At 34.9% G+C, this 25032-nt stretch overlaps 4 protein-coding genes across 4 annotated transcripts in view; 3 read left to right on the forward strand and 1 right to left on the reverse strand.

Annotated features, from left to right (window-relative positions):
• LOC105173844 (pentatricopeptide repeat-containing protein At4g31070, mitochondrial) overlaps positions 1-1346 on the forward strand; it is a 2557-nt gene extending 1211 nt beyond the window's left edge. Inside the window, exon 2 of the mRNA XM_020698064.1 lies at positions 6-1346. Within this exon, the coding sequence (XP_020553723.1) occupies positions 6-962 (957 nt within the window). The 3' untranslated portion in view covers positions 963-1346. The remainder of the gene's footprint in view (positions 1-5) is intronic.
• On the reverse strand, positions 1354-3223 carry LOC105173749 (30S ribosomal protein S17). The gene is made up of 3 exons (XM_011095628.2): positions 2969-3223; positions 2725-2869; positions 1354-1572 (listed from the first exon to the last, which is right to left on the reverse strand). Exons 1-2 carry the CDS (start codon positions 3128-3130, stop codon positions 2726-2728), a joined length of 306 nt encoding a protein of 101 aa, XP_011093930.1. The 5' UTR covers positions 3131-3223; the 3' UTR covers positions 1354-1572; position 2725.
• Positions 3721-10472, forward strand: LOC105173750 (chloroplast envelope membrane protein). The gene is made up of 7 exons (XM_011095629.2): positions 3721-4768; positions 5725-5810; positions 6841-7014; positions 7756-7870; positions 8933-9030; positions 9425-9560; positions 10109-10472. The coding sequence occupies exons 1-7, from the start codon at positions 4148-4150 to the stop codon at positions 10175-10177; spliced, it is 1299 nt and encodes a 432-aa protein (XP_011093931.1). The 5' UTR covers positions 3721-4147; the 3' UTR covers positions 10178-10472.
• On the forward strand, positions 18135-21071 carry LOC105173751 (squamosa promoter-binding-like protein 12). The gene is made up of 4 exons (XM_011095630.2): positions 18135-19293; positions 19416-19552; positions 19636-19884; positions 20693-21071. Exons 1-4 carry the CDS (start codon positions 18737-18739, stop codon positions 20998-21000), a joined length of 1251 nt encoding a protein of 416 aa, XP_011093932.1. The 5' UTR covers positions 18135-18736; the 3' UTR covers positions 21001-21071.

Raw genomic sequence — 25032 nt, forward strand, 5'->3', positions numbered from 1 at the left:
CATGGCATGGTTATGATTTGGATGCTCAGTTCTCATCAGCACTTCTGCATATGTATTGTGAATGTGGGGGAGCATTGCAGACTGCGAGGCTTATATTTGACAGGTCTGTGAAGAAGGAGATTGTTATGTGGAGTTCTATGATTGCAGGCTATTCTCGGAGTAAAGACTGTGCGAGAGAAGCTATGAGGCTATTTAATGAAATGCAGATGGAGGGAATTCTACCAAATACTGTTACTATCTTGGCAATGATTTCTGCATGTACTAATATGTTATCTCTGATTGATGGCTGTGGAGTGCATGGCTACTCTTTGAAACTGAGCTTTGGAACCGACATATACATTCAAAATGCCCTTATTGATATGTATTCAAAGTGTGGTAGCCTTGGAGATTCTGTTCAAGTGTTCAATGAAATGATGACTAGGGATTGCATTTCTTGGAGTGCTCTTATTAGCGCATATGGACTCTATGGGTACGCAGAGGAAGCTTTGCGGCTCTTTGATGAAATGCAAGGCAGTGCATTGAAGGCTGATGGACTTTTATATCTTGCAGTGTTATCGACCTGCAACCATGCTGGCCTTGTGGAAGAGGGGCAAGAGCTTTTTGATCGAGCACTGAGAGATATAAATGTGCCTTTGACCATAGAACACTATGCTTGCTATATTGACCTTCTTGGCAGGGCAGGCAAGGTCCAAGCCGCATATGATGTTGTGTGTAGAATGCCAATGAAACCAAGCCCCAGAATTTTGAGTTCTTTAGTTTCTGCCAGTAAGCTCCACGGAAGATTGGATATAGCAGAATCACTAGCACATATACTCATCAGAATTGAACCTAAGAATGCTGCCAATCATACTTTGCTAAGCATGGTATACGCCGAATCTGAAAACTGGCCGGGGGTGGAAGAAGTTAGGAGGTACATGAAGGAAAGAAACTTAAAGAAGAACCATAGTTTCAGCACAATTTAGCTGTACAACGAGAGCTTGTAACATAGCCAAATCAGAAAGAGAAATGCTTCAATTGGGTTCTCATGGCAATCTCCTGTGGTCATAGTAATATGAAAAAGTGACCTGCATATGGAACTTGATTGAAAAGAGGATCTAAGGTTAATCTGTCTTTATGAGAACCACTTCTTATGGCCTTAATATTGTGCTAAAAGAGAAAGTGGATCAAACAGCACAAAGTGGAGGACCTGTACCCGTGCAGCAGAATGCATCTGATCAAGTTCTATGACTAGTATATGAGTTGGTTTGAGGCGTTGAATTGTCCTACTAGAAGGTATCACACAATCCAGCAAATACCATGTTTTAACTTACTATGATGAAACCATAGTTGGTAATCCTGAGTGTAACTGTTGGATAGAAAAAATCTCCTGAGCTTCATTTAAGCCATAAATTCGTAATTTCTCATACACTTTCCCTGGCAATAACATCAGGTAAAGCTTGAAAAGTTTACTACTAGACATGACGGTCCTACTACACATGGGGAAGGTATCCTTAGATTGGAATTGAAATAAGTATCCATCTCCATGCGATTGGGCTTGGATTGGCTTGGGAGAAACTGCATAGTCACCTCCACCTGGAGACAAACAAAGCTATTAGTTTATATCAACTTAATGCCGCCTTCCGATCTCATGAGACCATAGAAAGCAATGATGAGCAGTCACAGATTACACAAAAATATCTAAGAAGGGGTGAACTCCTTCAGAAGAACAAAATACAAAGTTCCAGCTTCATCCTCATGTAGAAACTAGATTGCTGCTCCTTAAAAAAGTTGAAAAAATTCTCAGAGATCCTACATAGCATTAGTTATCTTACCATTTTATCAGAATTTAATTCAACTACTGATTGACTTCCAACCTTTTACACGAACATTGACTTTGAGAGGGTTCATACCAGAACCTGAACTACACTTGATAAGGTATACTTTGTGCATTAAACTTCTCTTATTGCTTCTGTACTTTAGAATCAAGAATAAGATAATCTTTCAGTCCAGCACATTGATAATCACACTACTTCTGATTGATAAGTAGTTCCATGTAATTTTAGGAAATAGAGCAGACCGTAGTGAAGCAGCACATTGCTAATCACACTACTTCTCTATAATTACTGTAACGATTCAGTTAGATATTTACCCCTCATATGGTGTGAAGCATTGCATACATGCATTACCAGTTTATTAGTGTTAGCCCAACCCATGTCAGGCACTGATACATTGAGCTCAAGTCAGAGTATGTGCTCCCTAGTCATGTGAGAATCCTAGACCACCAGACTCTGCAATTTAATACCCTACTATAAAAACCAGAACCATGAAAACTATGTCAGGAAAAAATGACAAGTTTCGCACACAGGGCGCAAGCATATAACAGCAACACCTTGTAGGTCATGTGCTTTTTTTGGGGCGTAAAACAACATTGATTTATTACAACCAACTCACCACCATGTGGAAATACAAACTCTTAGGTATGTGATTTTCAATTCATATCAATAAGTCTTAGCTTTACACCTCTTCAATATTTCAATAACTGAACAACAATCTGAGCTGCATTTTCATGCATTCATGAATATTGTCACTAATAATTAGCTCAGCCAAGAATTCCAACGCTTGCAGCATCGCCAATCAAATACACAAACAACACTAATACTCCTCCACACAGATTCTTCGTAGTACAAGATTTACCTGAACAATTAAAAAACAGAACAAAATCAATAGTATAAAATCCATAATCACCTCATGAAGCCTGGCTGCTTGAATCATCAGCGGGAGAAACATCCTTCTGGAGAGACGGTGGGACATATATCCTCGCTTTCTTAAGGATTTCCGCGACAACCCAGTGCTTGCGCTTGCTCAGCGGCCGCGAAGGATCCAACCTTACCTGCAAAAGAAACCGGAAAAAAGATCTCCCAATCATCTCTTCATACACAGACACACACACATATGAATGCGTGGAAGTGAGAAATCGAAGAATACGGACGCGATCGCCGATATTACACTCATTACGCTCGTCGTGAGCCATAAACTTGGAGGTGCGCTTGACATAACGGTTGTAGAGCTTGTGGTGGAAGAGGCGGTCCACTGCCACCACCACCGACTTCTGCATTTTGTTCGAAACCACCATGCCCACCACCGGCTTCATCCTGATTCCGACGATTCTTCTCTTCAAAACCGAAACCAAAATATTCAACCCCAGATAAACCCTCGTTCGTGCTTCACGACGTCGTATGATCGTTGTGAGCTCTCAGTTAGGCTTTAAGTAAACTGAGCCTGGATTCAAGCGGATAAGGGCTGTTACAGGGCCCAGTATTACTTTTGATTGGACATAATCTAATCAGATCACGTGGAATCGAATCGAATACATTTACAATTTATTTAAATTAATATTAATTTGAAAAATTATATTTAAATTTAACTTAATTATATTCAAATAAATTTTAATTGAATCGAATATAATTAAAGTTTGAATAGTCGAATATTTTCAAGTATATTTTATTCTTTTTATATTAATTAAATTAAGAAATTAAATTTAAATATTTTTTTATCGATCGATTTCAAAAGAATATCGAATAATTTGATCAATTTTTAATTTTATGATTGAATGGAGTATGGGCTATGAGTGGGCTTAGATGAACTTTTGAATTGATGGTATTATGGGCTATTATTGGGCCGAGATGATATCATACGGAATTTTAGTACCCGCAATTTGCCATAAATTACAGAAAACACCACTCCAACAAAGGCTCGTTTGGACAGGTAAAATGGCAACAGTGGGAAGAGGTTTTATCTGAAGAGGGAGAGAATGGAACCAAAACCGTTATCCTCTCCCGCTTGGCTCCTTCCATCCCTTTAGATAAACCCACAAGAGATTTTTTGTTCTTTATCAAGTATTGTAATTTTCAGTTCCACAATCACAGGGGTCAGCTTTCTACATTTTTCTTGAGTTCTTTATCCTTTTCTGTGTATAGACATTCACTTTCTATTTCTTGTGGATTACAAAATTCTGAATTCTGTTGGATATGATGATGATGAGATGATGCATTTGTGGGTTTTGCTTCTTTGATTGCTTCAATGTTTACATTTTCCCGTTTGTTGAGCTTCTTTGAGCAAGATTGCCTCTTTACTGCTTTATGAGGCTGAAAAATGTGGAAGTTTTCACATGTTCTTCATGAGCACTTCAATGGTCTTATGTCAAAATCTAGTCTTATCCAAGAAAAGTAGCTCCGATAATTCCTTTTCGTCTTGCAATGCACCGTGTGCTGTGGTTCAGTTGTGTTGTGGGAGGAGAAAATCTCTTGGGCTGGTTCCAAATGCCAAGAAAAGACACTCAAAGAGGAGAAGTTGGTGGCAGAGGTTCTTTTTCGATGAAGAAGGCAATTGGCTTGGTTTGAAGGATGAGTATGTGCTCGACGCATTGGAATCAGAGGAGAGCTCTAGTGATGATGAGTTATCTGAGAATGAGAAGTTCGAGGTGTGGAAAAGACGAGCTGAGGCAATTGTAGAATTGAGGGAAGCACAAGAAGATGTAAAGAATGAAGAGAGTAGGAGGTGGGAGGACTGGCTAGTGGATGAAACTACTGATGATGTTGGTAATGGTGCATCGTGGTTTGAAAATTCGAACGGCTCCGCTGGGAAACCGGGAAATGATGTAGGGGAAGAGATTACTGAATTATTTTCTGGGGGAGGATTGGTTAAGTCTGTGAGGGACTTGGTCCTAGGCAGAGAAGAAGATGATATTCTGTATGAAGATCGAGTCTTCCGTTATGCCTCATTCAATTCGGTAAGGATTTTGAAGAGTTTAATTTGTTCACATCAAGCAAAAACCATATCAATTTTACTCGTACTTTTATGGCCGCATGACATCCTTAAAAAGTGTACCTAATTATGTTAATTCTCTGTTGCATTTTGTAGTGCATTTTACTTTGAACTGTCTATATATTAGTTATGCGAAGTAATAATTTAGTCTCCAGCTCCCACGACGACATTATTAATCTAAAAAATTTGGTGTGCTGGTCATGTACATTGTATTTAGTAAATTAAACTGTAACAACAGAACTATTCCAAGTAGAAGAGAGTAGATTTGAGCAAAACGGATATTATGTAAAGCACCAACCATGCTCCCCAAATTTTGTACATGAATTCTATGCCCATAATATGGATAAATATAAGGTTAATATCATCTTCCATTCATATATTAAAGTTTTGGATAGAACTCATAAATTATTTCAGAAGGCCAAGTTTGAAGAAACAGCTTCAAGCTTAAATGTATTATGTACAGTTAGGCCAATGTTGCAGATGCACTTCTACAATCATTTCTGTTAAGCACACTCCTAGATGAAAACTTGTTTTGAAGTATAGAAGTGTAAATTTGAATATCTTTTGAAAAAAAAACAAGATGATTAATATCGGTCTATGTATCTTACTGAAAAGGAATGAATTGCTCTATTGAGCCTCAAGATTACTTACTTTCTGTTGCTTATACCTTCTTTCTTTGCAATATATATAAGCAGCTTTATCTTTCCCTGAATGAGTTGTTCACAATTAGATCATGATAGAGCACGCATGCACTATCTCTTGTTGTCTGTGTGGTTGTTGGTTCAAGCCTTTAGCGTCGTAGATATCATATGAAGTGGTAGTGATTATTGTTCCTCAAGTATGAGTTGTCAATGATATAATTTTCCATTTTCTGATTAGAGTCTTATGTGCTCAAATTCATTACAACCTTTCTTATTTCAGGCTAAATTTTTGGCAGTACTGATTATTGTTCCATGGGCTTTGGACTTCTTGGTTCATGACTATGTTCTTATGCCTTTTCTGGACAGGTAAATATTACCCTACAATGCATAAAGAGTTCTCATCTTTGGATTAATGATATGAGCTAGCTTTCCTAATTCTTGTAGAAAGTGATTATTCTTCTTTATTTTCACTTCAGATGTAAGGATTATAAGAGAGGTGATAGTTGAAGAGATAATCACCATTTGTCTATCCTCATCTATTCCATAGCAAGAAATGACCTAGTACATGTAGTTTACTAGTTTTGGTGAATTTAGTGCGATCAATGGTTAACAAGGAGGTTCTTACTGACCCATATGTGTTAGGTCTTCATTGAAAAGAAAGATACTATCTCTTATTGTAGCCAGTCCATACAAAGAGTTCTCTTCTGTATCAAAGAAACAGCCAATGATCTTAGTTTCTAACTTGTAACTCAACCCCTGGATAAGCGTATATGATAGTATTGCTTCATTGCCATTTACCAGACTGCTTGGGTGCCATATGCTGCGCATGTCAGTCTAAGTAACATTAATATGCTGCTGCTGTTGCTCATAGTATTTCCAACTTATTAGTTATATTAGTTACTTCCAGATCAAATTTTAGGTCAGAGAGAATCTTTCGGAACTCGAGAATTCTTGCATTTATTACCGTCACTATCGACTTACAAGTAACCTCGGTACAATACTCTGTCCAACTGGCCCTTGCTCCATTTTCTTGTTATCACCTGTCAGATTTATACCCTGATTTATATGAACTTGGTTATGACTCATGAGTATCACGTACAAGTTTGCATCAAAATGTCAGCCACACCTGAGCTCAAATTCAGAGATGAAGTGAACTCAGGAAAATTAAAATATTAGAAGATCAACCACAAGTAATCAAAATCTCTCTTTAACTTGTATACTTGAAACAAAGTATAAATCCCTACTTCTTCATCAGTAGCTGATATGAATATTGCAAACTCCAGTGTCTCATTGTAGCTACATAAAGTGCAATCTGCAGCAGTGGCCATGTTTGCTGACATTCTATATTATTAGTTTTATGGATGCACTTGATCAAGTACTAAGTTATCTTGAACAGATATGTCAAGACAGTACCACTTGCTGCTAAGATGCTTGATATTAGGAAGAATCAAAAGCTTCAAATAGTCAAGGCTCTAAATCTTGAGAAAGCGCGATATCGGCTTGAAGTAGAGATTGGTAAATCTCCTCCTCTTTCTGATGAGGAGCTTTACTTGGAGTTACGGCATAGAGCGTAAGTCTTCTCACTCATTCTTAGGTTTTTCATTGAAGAAGGAAGTTAACTTTACTTAGTTAACAAGATAAAATATCACGAGTAATGAAGAAATTGCCAGATTCTTTCCAGAAGATCAGGAAGCTCTTACTCTGCTTGAATACACTACTCATTCTGAAAGGAATTGGAAATGCTATTACGTGAAAACTTTTTCCCAAAATTGTACTGTTAATTTTCTAGTTTTGATTAGATGTTGTGTCTTCATCCTACATATTCTCATAATCTTCACTCCACTAAATCCACCTGAGATTTTATATTGAAAACTTTGTGTGACTCCAAAAAAGGGTGGTTCTTGATGAAACAGGTGTTCCAGATTGTTCTACTTATTTATCATTTTAAGTTATAGATTTGTTTGCTGCATGTGATCAGAATTTAGCTTTGGAATACTCATGTAAATGATTTTTGCATTTGTAATAACTTCCATCTAATGGGCTAAAAGGACAAAAAAAAAAAAAAAAAAAAAATTGACAGGCTTTTGAAAATTCATATTGTACTTTAATGGCACTATGATTTGTACAACAGTTACTTTTTAATAATAATCGGTACAACACAAACATTTTTAATTATTTATGTAATAGGCGCTTAAGTTCAATTTCTCTAACCGAAATTTGTCTACATACATTTGTATCACCTACTCATTTTGGCACTGTTATCCTGGTGGCTCATGGCACAACATCGTATATTTTCTTTTTTCCTTGACAGGTTAGAGATGCGAGATGAATGGAGATTAGAGAACCGAAAAGCATTTGCTAACATCTGGTCGGATGTGGTGTTTGGGATCTCATTGTTTCTTCTTCTATACTTCTATCAGGGTCAAGTGAGTTGTCATTAAATAATCTGCTTTCTTCTTTTCACTTCTATCACAAGTTTTCTTTTCTTTATTTCTTCAATACATAGTATGATTTTACTGTTTCTCTTTATTTGCATCTTTCTCTGTTATCATTGCCAAAAACAATTACCTCGGTCATGTTAAAACAATGAACGAAATAGTTACTTATCATAATATCCAAATTACGAACTTAAGACTTCCAGTTGCTTCAGTTACACTGGATAGAGCAAAAATAAAGAACTTTGAAGGTGATTCTAGATAGTTTACTGTAAGGAAGAAGTATGAAGAATCAACCAAAGACATAGATGAATGGCTTCAAGAGAGCTACTTGAGTGCCGTGTCAAATATTTCCGCATTAGATTAAGATGGAGTACAAAGATTGGTGCTTGACATTTGCAGGAAGCTACAAAATTAGGTCTCAGTTTCTTTCTCTTCCAGTTTGCATTTCACTTGCATCGCATGAACGCTAAAGTCCTGATTCAGCTACTAGCTGTCTTTGAGTAACTTTTTCAAACATATACCGCGTTTCTCCAATATTAATTCATGCTGTATTGTTGCAAAAACTGGATCTATATAGGAAAATTTGAAGACTGGTCATGTTAGTTTAATAAAAAACAATGGCAGGCTGGCACAATATTCTTTGGTTGATAAAAGAACTAATATATAACGTTGATCGCCAAATTTGAATACTTAACCTTGTTCCATGTTGCTCTTGCATTCAGATGGAGTGACAGTTTCTCTGCATGAGCATTTACACTTCACTTTTTCATTAGAGAATTTCTCAGAATTTGTATAGTTTGTGAAATCTGCCCCCAACATATGGAGCCACTGATCACCAAGCCAAACCAAACTATGCAAACATTTCTAGTTTTTCTTGTCGATTTCATTAACTTTGGCAGAACATTCTTCTTCATTCTAACATAATTTTCACTTTCCCCTGTGTTTTAACTTCTAAAAACCATCTCGCTCTTGCTATATCTTCTAGTACATATATTTATTTTTTGTTAATGACTCAATGTCTTGTGTTTTTTCAACTGGGTACTCATGCAGGTAGCTTTGCTGAAATTTACCGGTTATAAGATCGTGAATAGCATTACAGACACCGGGAAGGCGTTTCTTATAATACTTATCACTGATATTTTTCTAGGGTATTTTTTTTCTTTTGCTCTTCTCTGCATAAACTTAGCATTTCAGCCTTATGATCCTTGAGATTGATGCTTGAAAGTAGAGATAAAAGCTATAACTGATTCATATATGAAGTTTATGTGACTGTGTGTGTACAATTTTTACTGAATTATGCAGAAGCATACCTGTATTGGAAAAACCTACTTTTCTGATGTTGGTACATAGTTGCTGCTTTAGCGTTATGTTACTTGTTTTCTGAAAAGATTTAAGTTTATGATTTACTAATAACTGCTTTGATATCGCAGTTAATCCTAGTCTAGATTTTATAATAGCAGGATAGATTCACTTTTAGTAAAGCATTCTCTTTGCATTGATATTTTTCACTTTAGTTTTTGCTTATGTTTTGAATATTTGCAGATACCATTCTGAATCGGGTTGGCAGACATTGTTAGAGATCATAGTTGAGCATTATGGGCTGGAGGTGGATCAGTCTGCCATAACAATATTTATCTGCCTAATCCCAGTCGTAATGGATGCTTGTGTGAAGCTGTGGGTAAGATGTTTATCTTGTGCACCATCTCGTTTTTCTGGGGAATGCAACTTTTTGCTGATTGTGTCAAAGTTGGCCCGAGTTAAGCAAGAGGGATTACAATGCATACCATGGCACTTTCTCATTCTAATTTTAGGGGATTATTCCATAGCGATCCCCTAAAGTACGGATATATAACTCAGAAACTTCACGACTTTCAAGAATTACAATAGCACCCACTACAATCATGTTTCACATTACAAACTCAACTGGCCGGGATCTGTAATGTATAACATGTTTGCAACTAATGCAGTAAAATTTTTCAATATTGAGGGGGATTTGTCGTAATATGCATAAGTTCAATGGGGTAGCAGGGTAATCATGCCTTAACACAATAAGCTTCCCCCTCCCTGCAAGAAGGTCAAGGAAAAACAAGAATGATAAGGAAGGAGGAAATAGGGTTGTGGGAGAATGGTTCTTCCTCATATGCCTAAATTTTCCATTACAAGTTGTCATGTTCTTGCTTTGCTAAAGCCACTCTAACTCATTGTTCAAATCTTTACACTCTGCAGTTGTTTAAGTTTCTCCCAAGACTATCCCCGAAGGTGGCGAATATTTTCCGGGAAATGAAGAGACATTAGGAAGAACTTCTTCTCTTTACGGTTTCTATCTCCACTTGGCACTCTCATACTCTATTCAATACAAACAATTTTCAGTTTTCAATTATTTTCTTCTTCTCGCCGTTATATGTTTGATCTCCACCAATATTTGTACCTCAAAATCATTTATTAGTTGCCAGGCATATACACACATTCTATTGTAATATAGGACGAATTCATCAAACTCGTATCCCGTCATATAATTCACTTCCTAGGAACACTTATTTGAACAATACTTTTGCAGAGGGTAATAAGATCTACCTCATATTTGTTGAGTTATTATTTGCACTGAACTTTTCTACTACTGCTAGCATCTGAGACTGCTGGTTTTAACATGTGCCGTTGAGCCCTTAAATGACTTGTGAAATTTACGTTTGCTTGTTTGTCTTGATTCCCTTAATTCTGGTTCATGCTTCAGACCACTTGAAATTTTGATATTGTGGTATGGTTCAGTTAATCTTCTTGCTGTCTGAAGAAGGCTTGTAGGGCCTTCTTGCATTAAAGCAGCTGTGCAGTGAGACACATGCTCCGATGGCTTCGACGCAGACTGTACACGTTTATTATCTAATGCTATTTACTTTCATCATGATGTTCGGTGATGATCTTCCCATGAATCAGGAATAGCTCAAGTTTTATACTGAACTCGACCAACGGGTTTTTCTTACATGAATCAGGTGCGAAAATACAGATGTAGAAACATCAACAATCAGACCTACATTGTGCTGAGAATTAACTCGGATCATCAGGTGAACTTATATTTTGCTGATGCGCCATGATCAACACATTTTAGTATTTCTTTTCACACATAATTTATATTTATATAGATATTAAACTCTATAAGGATCAATTAATAGGTCAAAGATATATGAGTTTGTTTTCCCTTCTGGCATGGTGTAGCACAAATCTTTGTCTTTTTAGAATAAGAACAACGCCAAAATAAAACCTTAATTGAATTTAATAATTAATTAAGGTTACAACATCTGATTTTTAATTTTAGTTATGCAGTTTTTAATAATTGTATGTGAAGTCTAAGTTAGTAAGTGAAGTTAACGTCTTATGACCATAATAATCAATCAATGTATGAATATCGATCGATTTTAACAGGAATTGTTAGTCGAACGTATCAATAGTTGTTATAAATAGTCGATAATGTGTAATAATTTTGAATCAAATGCTATAATTCGATAAATTCGGGTATGAATACCTTAAAAATCCATCTTTACAAAGTTGAGAAACCTGGTTGAATGTCTGGAATGTATAATAAATATATGTCATGTCTGCACATGATTACTTGCCACTGACAACGTGAAATTTGTGGTCACTCTGTTGGAAAAGCTGTCAAGTTATTTAGGCCCCTCTGTGGTGCATTATTTTCTGAGTTCTGACAGAAAAATCAATGTCATTGTTTCAGAAAATTATTGTAATGCAGATTTACTGTGTGGTCCTTGCTATGTCCAGGTGTGTTTTCCAATGCACAGACACATTCACACAATGTTAAGAATGGGATCTTTCTCTATGACTTCCCAGTTTCTTGGGGTTTATAGCGTTATTTGTCTTAGCGGATAATGTTTTTTATATCATCAAACCACCTCGGGTGGGAGTGGAAACAAGAAATTTGGAGTGGTCCACTCAATTTCAAGAACGGGGTCTCAGAGGAAAAATAGATGCGAGTGAAGCATGCCCAATACATGCATGTTCGCTGGATTAGAAAGGACGAATCATTTTTAATTAAGTGATAATTTCTATTCTCTCCTGTGATATGAGAATTGTGGATATAAATAATATATAAGTACCTCTTTTGACAATATGCAATTTTAAAACTTACATATCGTTGTTAAAGTCGAAACAATTATACTTTTTTCTCTTTTTTTTTTTGGGTGCAAAAGTAAAAATATGATCGAACAATAGAGTAAGTACATTGTGGACCCTTGTTCGCACCGATGTGATTAATCCATCGCTCACTTTTTAAAATTCTTTTAACAAATAAGGAGAGATGAGGACTACAATCACGTGCAAAAGATACGAAAAGAAAATAACTGCAAAACACAAGAAATGGATCCAAAAACTCTCCTACATCGACGGGTGTTCAAGATCAGTTTCTTACCATGATACTTTCTTCTAAATTACAATAAATTATTACTCATCAATTATTTATATAGAGCGTCTGTACAATATTATAAAAATAAAATTTTACCCCTAGAAAAATCAAAGGTCAACCAATTGAACCCCATCTTCATGTGGGGGGAGGGGGGCACAACCCCACCAACTCTGCATAAAGTTGGATTCACGCTCAGCAAGCCCTCGAATGCCGATTTTTGAGTAGGGGGCACAATCCTTGCCAAATTTGCATAGTTGGATTTACGATCACTAAGCCCGAATACAATATTACAACTAGACTACACGCTCCAACAGAAGTAGCATGCAATTTTCAGAATTTAGAGGTTGGCTCCTAGTCTAGCTACATGAAAGTTGTGGTGGAAGAGAAGTAGCAATGGCTGCCCATCACTACCATAGAAAATTACTAGGTTTTGGGGGGCTTCAAAATTACTTGCAGCCTCCATCTTAGTGACAAATTCTACTAGCACTGCCCAATTTGTGCCCACTACATATTCTACTTGCAGGCTACAATTCTGCTCTTGGAAAGGCTGATTCCCACACTTAGTCTACTAATTCTACTTCCTAATAAACCCTAACATATTTTATACAAATTTTTTGTGCATTGAATATCTTTTGCCTTGGTCTAAAAATTTTAATTGCTAGAGAGCAGACATTCCAAATCTGTTATTATATCTTAATTGCGCGACCCAACTCAATAGCAGCTAGTAATGCGCGTGGATTAGATTGGTGAGTGAAGGGTTTCTATTCCACTTTTATGTTACACAGTACTGTCGCACCAGCAAGTGTATGTTATGCATTCGATTTTTAAATTATAAGTTCAATCTCTTAAAGTTTGGTGTAATTACGTATAAATCTTATATGATTTGAAAAATTACATCTAGTTTCCTTAAGTTTGCATCATGTCTAACAAATAAGTCTATCCATTAGTCAAATTCACTAACTTTGTTGGTATTGACAAAAAAAAAATGCATGAAAATTAATATTTACCCTTGATTGACTTATTACGACTTATTGTAGGTCAAATAATTTTTTTTTACTAAACTACCCTTATAACGATGAAAATATACCTTCTCATACGCATTAATGTGTACAGATGTATAATGATAATTTGATCATAAAAAGATTAATTTGACCTATAATAATCAGTAATAAGCCAATCGGAGGTAAATATGAACTTTATCTGATTTTTTTAAATATTTGTAAATTAGGTGAATTTTGACTAACAAAAAAAAATTATTTGTTATATAGAAGCAAATTCTATAGGGGTATTAATGTAATATTTCAAATTGTAGGAGGCCTACATGTAATTACACTAAATTTTCGATGAGGAGAGCATAATTATCCTAAATTCAATTACGATCTTTTGAATTTTTTAAAAGATACATATCGATCACTCGTTAGTATGACACCAAAGTGATAAAAAGATCTCCGTTGGAATTGGTGATCTTAACTTGTCATTAACATAGTTCATAAAAAATGTGTTCTTCCTAGCTTACCGTTTATTAACATAGGCAATTTCGAGAGCTCGTCAGTGGGTCCAATCCTATCGAATGTCAGTCGTTATTCATTACGTAGAAGATGCATCGGCCAGTAAGAGCCTTGAGATACAAAATCGGGGCGGACGGACCACCATAGGGCCAGAATGTGCACCACTCTGTTAGCAGCCCTACGACCAAAAGAAAACTTTTGAGGGCACCCTTGCAACAATAAATGACTGATATCCAATAGGATTGAACCTATGATGTATGGAAACGGACATTGAGATACAAACATGATACGACACGGACATGGGAATACGAAAAATTAAAAATTTTAGGATATACGGCACTGACACGGTTATATATAATATATTTTTTATTATATATATTTTCAATTTCTCATCAAATTAAAATATGCACTATGAAAGTATCAAGATAAAATATAAAAATAAGCATGTTTTATATCTAAATTCTTAACATGGCTTAAATAAATATAGATAATTATTTTAAATTAGATGCAATAAAAAAATTTAATCATCCAAATTAGTTAAAATTCAAATTTTTTTTTTTTTTTGTAAATACAGCTCAAAACTTTTAAAATTATAAAAAAATCCTAAAAGTGTCCAAACGTATAGGACACGCCGCCACCAGGCATATCCGTGGTGTGTTTGACACCGTGGTTTTCTTTTTTTATACATTTTTATAATTTCGAACAAACGAATGCCTTGCTCGAGGCACATATTCAACACGTATCGAACACTATAGTGAATAATTTTTTAATATGTATGTATAGTATAGGATTGAACACAGTGAAAAGCGCTCGGATAATAGTGTTTCAGTTATTGATGATCTATTATAGTTGTATTTAATATTGGTTTATCCCGACTTGCTCCTTACTAGTCAAATATCAATATTTTTAATATAATACTAAGTAATTTTTCAATTTATTTTTTTTAAAAAAAAGAAATGATATAATCATGTTGGAGATAATTTCTAGTGTCAGTAAGTACTCTATATATATATATATATATATATGAGATCAAACAGATTATATTAAAAAAATGAAAGAGTTAAATTAATCATGTTCGAACAAGAATAAACCGTTAAATCCCTCCAAACAAGTAGGATTCTGAATTTCTGAATTCTGTTCACCAACAAAAATTCGCCTCAGCATCCAACTCCCTTTTTATTGGACTGAAAAATCCTAACAAAAATCATGTTTGATCGAACCAAATCAATCACAGAGATCATTTGCGTTAAACTGTCTACTAATTACACGACAAATATATTATACTTACTATATATATATATGATGCGAATTCAATAAAACTCGATTTAAATTAAAAATTTTCAACTAAACCAACAACTTGTTGGTCATGAAAAGTAATAGACGCACACGTCTACCTTATAAATAATAGTCCTATTAAATTTATGTTTAGATCGCCCCAAGCCCTTAGTTCATTAATCGCTCCCAATAAAAGTCCATTAATTCCAACATTTAATAGCATTGACCTTAAAAATCCGACATGTAAATTAAAAATAAGTTTTATTTATATAAATTAAAATGTAACTTCAAATTTTAAATAAAACATTCTCATATATTTGTGTTCCAACACATCCGTACAAGCATACGAAACGCCCTACAACGCTAAAATTTAAATAAAAACATTCTTATAACTTTTAGAGCAGATATAAATTATTTAAGAATTAGGGACAGTTACTTCCTTTATCAAAATTCAATTTTTTCTCTGAATAATTGTTAGAATGATTGGAAATTACTGTTTATTATTCTTTCTCGCAACGTCCACATTAAAAATATATAGAGTTAAATACAACCGACCTCCTTATAAAAATATTAATAGATAAGAATCTCCTCTCCAAAAGAAAAGGGCAACGTAATTCCATAATTTTCTTTTTGTAAAAATAATAATAATAATGTGGCCCCTATTGCAAGATTATTTTTTTTTTAAAAAAAGGGCTGAAATTTCATTGTCCTTTTTCGATTAAGGGAATTTCATACCTATTAGTATTTTATCGGAAGTAAAATGCAATTAAGCTTTTATATATATATATACAAAAAGATGAAAGTAGGGTTAACACTCTACAGACTTGCCAAGACGGATTGCGAATACATTATGTGTGTCAGTCAGTGTTAGATAATTGATTTATTATCGCGAAAAAAAATTAAAATTGAATCAATATACAGGTCAGAGCATATGTTTAATTTTACGGAATATCTCGATAAGGATTTGAACACAAATAATGAGTGTTTTAAAAATCAAAAGAAATATTAAAATTACCATATCCATATTATCATATTCCTGTATGCTATATATATATATATATATATTATAGCTAATGTTTTGAAAGAATGATGTATGCATGGGCGTGATTGAGAGTGATTGATGCATTGCGGACCCAACACTCATAATATTGATTAGTTAGTGGTCCATTTTCACCTAAATTTGGTTTGAAATGCAGGTGTTTTTTTTTTAGATTGTGTAGTTCATACGTATATTACGTATTTCTCATAAAAAAACTCTTAATTTCTTGTTTGTTAAGGTAAAGGAATATGAATCATATTTAAATAAGTTGGACAAAAACGTCCTAAATAGATTTTAATAAATGATGTTAAAATATTAGTTGCACTTAAAAACATAGCAAATATTTTGGTTATGACTAAAATCCAAGACAAATATTTTAGCCATGAATATAGAAAGTTCGTTCAAACAGTTATAACTCTAAAAAAATAACTCGAAATCTGGTATGGAACCGTTTTGAAGCTAGCACCCAGAGGTTTCTAGTGATATGCAACTTGCCCTAACTAACCAATGGATATCGTTCTAAATCCCTCTAGAAATAGAGGTCATGTTGCAGTCAAAAAAGTAATTCAAAACACTCATACTTAACATTTTTTCTCTTACAAAACAAGGTTACGAGCTCTTTGCTCATTTTTTCCACTCCACAAGCTCACTTTAGCTTCCGTTTCTTATTCAATCACTTATTTTGGCATCATATCACGATATTTCAAAATTTTCTTCTTTTTTTTTTCTCTTTCAGTAATTCAGTTAGTAACTTGAGTATCGAAGTGCTAACTTTTATTTTGCAAATTAGTCTTTCTTTTTTATCTTAGGATTGTCAAGAAGTTCTTTCGACCATTATGGTATTGCTGAATCTAGTACGCAACGATAGATCTCAAGAAATTTTTTTAATTAGTAAACAAATTTAATTGAATTTTCGTGATTATATTACACTTAGGCCCTTTGAGTTAGTTATATGATAATGTCAAACACACCCTATATGAAAGTATATTTTGGTCCAAGAATTGGTGAAAATATATGACCAAAAACCCAAAGAATAAAATTATATTTACCAACTTTTGTAATAGGGAGTATTTTCGACACCCGAAATCAAAAGGGTATTAAAGTAATTAGTATAACCCACGAGAGATATTAATATAGTTATTCAAATAATAAAAATATTTTTTATAAGCAACTATAATTGATAACATATCCATGTAACGGCTACAAATTATCACTATCAAATATTTATATATGAAGCATTGCCGTCAAATAACTAGTGGTTACGAACCTCAACTTCGCCAGGAACCAACCATGATTACGGGGTATCAACTTCGCCGACTAAACTACGCCTCATTAACGTTAAAACTGCATTTGATTGGAAAAACTCTGAGAAATGAGTTGAAATGGGAAAGATTTGTTGAAGGGGATTGAATGTAGAGGCATGGGTTGTAGAAAGTTGTTTGGTATTAATAATGTAAAAGGTGCACGCTTGTCAGTGACTTCACTTGGGCAGTACCCTACACTTGCAGCAGAATTATCGGCTTCTTCGATCTGTCAACGTTAAGAACTAAATTTTGATTCATTGGACTCGATAGCTGTTGACAGGGGAAAATGATAATACGCAGATGGACCAACCCCAGCCACAAGAACCTGCCCAGAAATTATTGCTTTAATGCTTCTCCAACAACCTTGTTATGTGGCACTTATTGTTTGTAAAACAGAACATAGTAACTTTTGTCCTGAACCCAAAGCAATTATTGGTAGAGAGAGAGAGTAAATCTGGTATTTCTGTAGTAAAATGGCTTGTGGTAACTCTGATATTTCTTGTGATTCAATGTGAATATTGATGCATTAATTAGTGTTGTATAAATGCTTCAATTTGTTTTTAATCTTTTACACGAAAGGTGGAATCAAACGTGCGTTTGTTGTTGAGCCAAAAGTTGTTATTTAGGCAGACGTAATTGAATGTAATTGTGCTTACATGACGTTGGGCTATCTAGTTCTCGGCCAGTTTCAATCAAAAGATGGGATAATGTATTCGTGGTGTTAGGAAAGAAGAACGATGAGTACTCGACTCTTAGCACTGTATGATGAGGGGGGCCGAGCATGTGGCGACTGTATGTTGTCTCGGCCGAAATGGGAAGGGATGGAATCCACATGGGGGGAGCCTGACAGGTTGAACAATTCCATCTTCAATCAGTGTGTAAAGGGATATGAACTGCTGAAGGACTTAAGAGCCGAAAGTGAAAGACTTAAATAGTAAAGGGAGGCAGTGCATTGTTGTTTAGCTATGTGCTTCGTGTATCTGTCGTTGTCGACTTCAATTCGTGGGACTCTCCTAGGCCCCGGGAGCAACCTATCTAGCCTGTTTTCCTTGAGGGGACACCGGACCAGTTTGCCACCTACCCTATAAGCTGCTGCTACATTTCCAGGAATTTCCAGTGTAACTATTAAATTCTAACGTGAGATCAAAAGCCCTTTGTGTAGTTGCAAAAGATCATCGTTTTCTCGATGTGAAATCTGTGGAAGTGTTCTGTTGGTGCCTTTCCAAGACAAAACTGTTGAGTTTGTGCATTGGATATCAGGTGTCTAATGGGAAATTTTCGGAAAACGTTGCATTTCGCAAGTGCTTCATTTCTGTGATGGAGAGGAATTCAGTGAGTTCCAGTGGATTGGAATGGGAAAATTTGGCTGTTGAGATTGCTGAACCAGTAGGCTTTTCTATTTCTATGTCTTCATCAGGCAGTAACGGCCCTTTATGCGGTGACATCTCAGCGTCTGCCCTGGAATCGACTAAAGAAACGATGGATTGTTTTGGGAGACTAGGTTCGTTGCCTCAGTACGATGACGTTATCAGGATGCAGAATATCAGGGAGCCTATTTCCTCCCCTTCTGCCGGCTCTGGCGAACCGATGATCGGTCTAAGGCTCGGGAGACCGAAAGAACTTGGAGATAGTTTTCCTACCAGCAGTACTAAAACTTCAACCTCTTCGCTTCCTACTTCATTGACACCCATAAAAAGATCAAGGGCGTCATATCAGAATATGCAGAACCCCTGCTGCCAAGTTGAAGGATGCAATCTTGACCTGAAATCGGCTAAAGATTACCACAGACGACATAGAATCTGTGAAAGCCATTCTAAAAGTCCGAAGGTCATCGTCTCAGGGATGGAACTCCGGTTTTGCCAACAATGCAGCAGGTAAGAATTTGCCTTCGCTTCTTCTTGAGGTTGTTTCCTCAGCTATAGACTTTCTGTTGCATCCTAGTTGGCTGTCTTTGAGGTACTTTTCGACATAGATCTCTCTGTTAAATGGTTTAAAGGTTCCATGACTTATCGGAGTTTGATGATAAGAAGAGAAGCTGCAGACGGCGCCTCTCTGACCACAACGCTAGACGGCGTAGGATGCAGCCAGAGGCAGTTCAGCTCAGCTCATCAGGACTCTCTTCTGCACTATATGGTTTTCTCCACTCTAAAAATTCAAAATCTCTACTTATTTCCTTTCTCTTTTAGGGAAACCATTTATAGTCTTTGCTTGAATAGATCGGAGAGTGCAGCACGTGCTGAGCGGACTCCCCATCGTCTCACTTCCAAATTCAACATGGGAAAGTGCTAGCAGTGTCATGTTGGGACAGGCCGGAGATTCGCTCATTAGGCCTTCAAAGGTAGGGACATTTGACGGGACGTTGTGTTTCCCCAGCAACGATATTTATTGTTCCGATGCCAATCGACGTGTCGATCCGGAGAGGTTGCCCTCCATCCATAGCTCAAATCATGGGGTTCTTGATCAATGTAAGTTAGCTTCCAATGATTTTACTTCTCTTGAGAGATGAATGAATAAAAGAGAGGTTTGATCTAATACACTATGCCATAGTCTCCAGGAACTGTGGATGAATGCGAGTCACAGCTATTGTTCCTTCATGTTTAGGTGCATTATGTAACCGGAGGAAATTCTAATTCAAATTGAGCTCGGTCGAATTTAAATTAATTATATGATAAGGGTAATATACTTATTGTGTGATTGTTGTGCAATTCAAAAAAATTAATCAATCACATGGCAAGTCTATCATACTTACTCTATAATTAATTTGATTGACCAAACTTAATTTGAATAAAAAAAATTTTCCCTAACTAGTGGGAAAATTAGCCCAAGTCCAACAGCTGGGCAGTGGTACTATAATTGTCCCAACACTCCCAACTATTAAATTTGGGAAAAATACTAAAAATTCCTGAAAATAATTTTTATATCAGAAAAATCTTCCATTATTATTAATTTCACCAAGTTTTCATTATAGAATACCTGATAATTGATTTTTACCCTGTTTTCGGACGAAGTTACCCTTGCTTTCTATTTTTTTTTTTATAAATTTTGATTTTATGATATTTTTGTTTAAATTCATTCAATTTTAAAAATTGCATAATTCAATAATATTTTTTCTCCAAAATCAAATATTGGGTCTAAAGAAAAACTACTTTGATAGAATTTTTAGATTAACATTTTATGTAAGGAGTTTTTGGTAATTTCTCTCATATAGTATACATCTATAATTTTCTCAGCTTCCAATTAACATTTACCTCTTGGTTTGATGATATCTCGCAGGTTTACATTTACCTACCAACAATTCTCCAATTGCTCCAAATATGCTAAGTGCTCACTCTCTTCTGTCATCAAATTCTTGGAGCTTGAACGACGTAGCATCCAATTCAATGGAGAGCCTCACGCACGGAAACTATAATCCGCTACTGAGGTCCTCACAGTTGGAGTCACATCACTTGTCGTTGTTTCAGTCAAATAACATTCCATCAGATCAAGAACCCTTGGTGCATTCAGTTACTTTGCAAGAATATCAGTTGTTTAAGGCACCTTACGACTCTGGTGATTTTTTTTCCAGTCAAACAAATTTGTGATTGAACAATCCAAAAACCCCTTTTGGGAAAAAAAAATTAAATATTTAGTTTCCAGGTGAATTTTACTTATTTATTTTGTATTTGTTGTAGACAATGACGTCGTATCAATAAATTTGTCATATTTTTGTACTATATCCCAAGTTGTCAGTGTTAAATTTTGGGGAAAGAGAAACAACGAAAAGAAAGATCATGGTATTGTATGAGAAATCATACATGATACTCTATATTAAAGACTATATTTGGATTAATGGATTTGAACTTATGAATTTCAAATTTTCCGTACAAATCTTTAGAATTTGTTTGGATTAGTTTGTAGACTTTCAAATGATTTTCAATTCTTCAACTTTAAATTTGAACTGTGTTGTGTTAAATAATAATGAGTTTTAAATTCTTCTAATATAGAGTCGATTGAAATCATTTATCTAAGTACTTCCTTCAAATTCAATTTCATGAATCCAAATGTAACCTAGTAGTAAATATGGATGAAAGGATTTGAATTTGAAAGAAATATTTGGGGGAAGGAGAATTGACCCGATTGTAAAGGGATTTGAAATTCATTACAATGTCACCAAATATAGCTCAGGTTACTAGTTTAAGAATTTAAAATCCCTTGTAATGTAGCAATTAGCCAAACAAAGTGTTATCGTGAATTTGAAATGTTTATAATGTTCTCGTTGCTCATGAACTTAACCACTAATTAGCCCACAAGTATTAGGGCACTACCGCCACATATCACTGAAGCTAGATATCAGTATGGCATACGATTGGTGTTGGAGGAGGAACGAAAAAGAGCTATCCAAGGCGTGTGTGTTAGCCGCATGGTCCATGGATCACGCATTTACTCTTCAACAATGATAACCTCAATTCTTGCAGAGGTTTAAGGAGGCATCCGAGCTTATGATCGACTGGAGGAAATCCACAGGGGTTTTTAGTAAAAATATGCAGCTTTATCTTGGGGAGAACCTTGTGGAGATTCTTGGGGTACTGATTGTGGATAAACACGAAATATATCTTGGCCTTCCGTTGGCGGTGAGTAAGTTGAGGAAACAAAATCGGTCTGCTATGGTTTATCCCATGTGAGAAAGGTGGTGATGATCAAATCGATTATCCAAGCTATTTTGACATACGCCATTAGTTGCTTCAAGATTCTGGAGGCTTTTTCTAGCAAGATCAAGAGCATGACAGCGGCGTTCTTCTAGCACCAGGATGGAGGGAAGAAGATACATTGGGTTGTATGGAAGAAGGTGTGCTGAGGAAAACAGGATGGAGGACTTGAGACACGAAGTCTGAAGGAGTTCAATTTGGCATTGTTGTGCAAATAGGCCTGGAGGGTTATGTCAGCTCCTAACAACTTGTTGCGGACGAGTTTGTGGGTTTGCAACCGGTGTGTGAAGTTGTCGATCTTTATGGTCGTAGACTTTCTATCACCAGATCTGGCCTCTGAACCTTATAATTTCTCTATTCCCTTTTATTTGTTTATGTATTTTGAAATCTGTAAATATTTGTTAATAATTTTTTATAATATTGGTCAGTAATTTTTAAGGGTTTTATAACCCATAGTTTTCTATAATAGTTGATTAGGGTATTTGGTTCTATTGGGCTCACTACTACTAGTTCCACCCAACAGATATCTTGGTTCCCCAAGCCGTCGACATTCAAAGCGGTCTTCCCTCCCCTCCAGCTGCCGCCCCACGCCACACTGGATGCATTACTTACCCCTAGCACTTAGGGGACGTTGAGTATGTCGAGGCGAAGTTTGAGGCCGTGGATGTGAAGTAGATTCAAGCAGTAAGTTGATAAGGGTCCATTTCACACTAAGTTAACCTATAAGAGCTCCCAAGAAGCTGGACAGGGCTGAGTTCGCGGCCTTCCTCACGATTTACTGGTAGTCTTGGGGCAATCGAAATAGGTGCATCTTCTAAGGAGGGAGGAAGTGTCAAATGTCAATGCCCAAGCTCTCTTTAACCAGATTGCTCGGTCTCTCCAGCTAGGTGGTAATTTCGGGCTGATCGCATTCGGGGCATGGTTTTCGTTAGTTTTAGTTCGCACACTCCTTTCCATGTGAACATTGTTGGCAATTTTAGTTGGTATCATACCATTCGATTTTTCCTCGAAAAAAATATAAATTCTTTAATCCAAATAGCGCCTAAAATAATTTAAAATCTATCAATTATAATTTAGAATTAGAGTCGAAGAATTTAACATTATTCAAATAAATTGCTCTTCCAAATTTGAATTCATAGCTTCAAGGGTTAAATACACTTTGCACCCTAAAGCATGAACAAAGTGCATTTATATTTTCGAACTATAAAACGTAATAAAATAGCCCCTCATGATATACATTATTTTTTTTATGACGATAATGCCCTTATTATTTACATCCCTAAAATATCTTTATTACAATCATTGTCCTAAATATAATCTGAATTATTATAGGTTTTTTATTTAAAATAAATACTACCTAAAATTTATGATTTTTTTATAATGAGTATAAAATCTGTATAAACTCCATAAATTTACAGTTCTTCTATTTTTTACATAACTGGTAAAAGATTTACATATATTTTGCTTGTGCTATTATATATATATATATATATTGATTTTTTTAAAAATAAATTATCAATACAATCTAAAATATTACATCAAACATATATATATTGTAAATGAAAATCTATAATATAATTAACATAATATTCTATATTTTTTAAGTAATGATATGATATATTTTTATTATGTGGACATGTAATTGAATAAAAATTTATAAGTTATATAATATATATACTTTTTCTATAATATTATATACATTATGTATCGACACATATTGACATGTACATTTTAATATAATTTATTTACTTTGTAAAAGATATTTGCATATATTGAGCTTGTAAATATTTTTTGTGTTCCATAATTTATAAAAATTATAAATTATGATTATTATTTTCAAAATAAAATGTGACTAAAATTTTAAATCACTAAAAATAATTTGGGCGAGATATTTTAATAAAACATATTTTATGAAGTAAAATAAAATGTATAGAGGTAAGTGAGAAGGGCATTTTTATCCTATCAATACGAAATTATTTTGTCAGTAATGTTTTTATTACCTTTTATACTTTAAAGGTATAAAATGAAATAAAATAACATAATTTAGGAGTGCAGAGTGTATTTAACCGTAACTTGAAATCCGTCAATAACAACTTACCAAATTCTTAGGCCCATTCATCTAAATCATATCAGTCCAACAGGCCCATTTCTTGCTATCGAAGCCTTGTCCCTTGGCAGCACTTACACGTGGATAATGTTATAAGGGTTTGTTTGTTTGATTGGTTTGGATATCACATGGTTGATATGTACGTAATGCATTAGGAAAAAAGTTATGTATAGGGCATATGATAATATTAAATTAAGTGAAACATTTTTATTTTAATGATGTCCGATGTGATGCACATGATTGGTTGGTTGATTTTGTTAGGTGGAGTGAAGATGTAATTCCCATAACAACTTTAATTTGTAAAAAGTTTTTCTACTAATAAGGAGTAAAATTCTGTTATTACATTAATCTCACAATTCAGTATATGTTTGATCGAGGGTTATTAAGTTTATCGAACGATTCGTTGGATATATTATACAAACTTTTAGCAAGACTCGATCGATAATTAAGCGTTCAATTCTTCACTTGAATATCACGAGTTCGAATCTCATTGAGAACGCATATCTCGTCAGTTTATCAAAGTGTATTATTGAATGGCTTGATTGGCCGAAAATTGAGTTTGACTTATTAGAATATTGATGGAGCTATGATGATCAAATTAGACAATGTCTCAATGATTATCACAACGAACTTCATTCCAACCCGACATTTTCATTCATAAAATATAAACAAATAAATAAAGCATAAGCCAACAACATTCTTTCCTAAGTTTTTGCCACATTTTATTCCATTACTTTATTGCAATTTAGGCCGAAAATTTGCCTTGGTATTATTTATTTCATTTTCAAAAGAAAAATTGATAATTCTTATTCTCTTCTTTT

Source organism: Sesamum indicum, linkage group LG11 (assembly GCF_000512975.1).
Source record: "Sesamum indicum cultivar Zhongzhi No. 13 linkage group LG11, S_indicum_v1.0, whole genome shotgun sequence".
Classification (NCBI taxonomy): Eukaryota; Viridiplantae; Streptophyta; class Magnoliopsida; order Lamiales; family Pedaliaceae; genus Sesamum; species Sesamum indicum.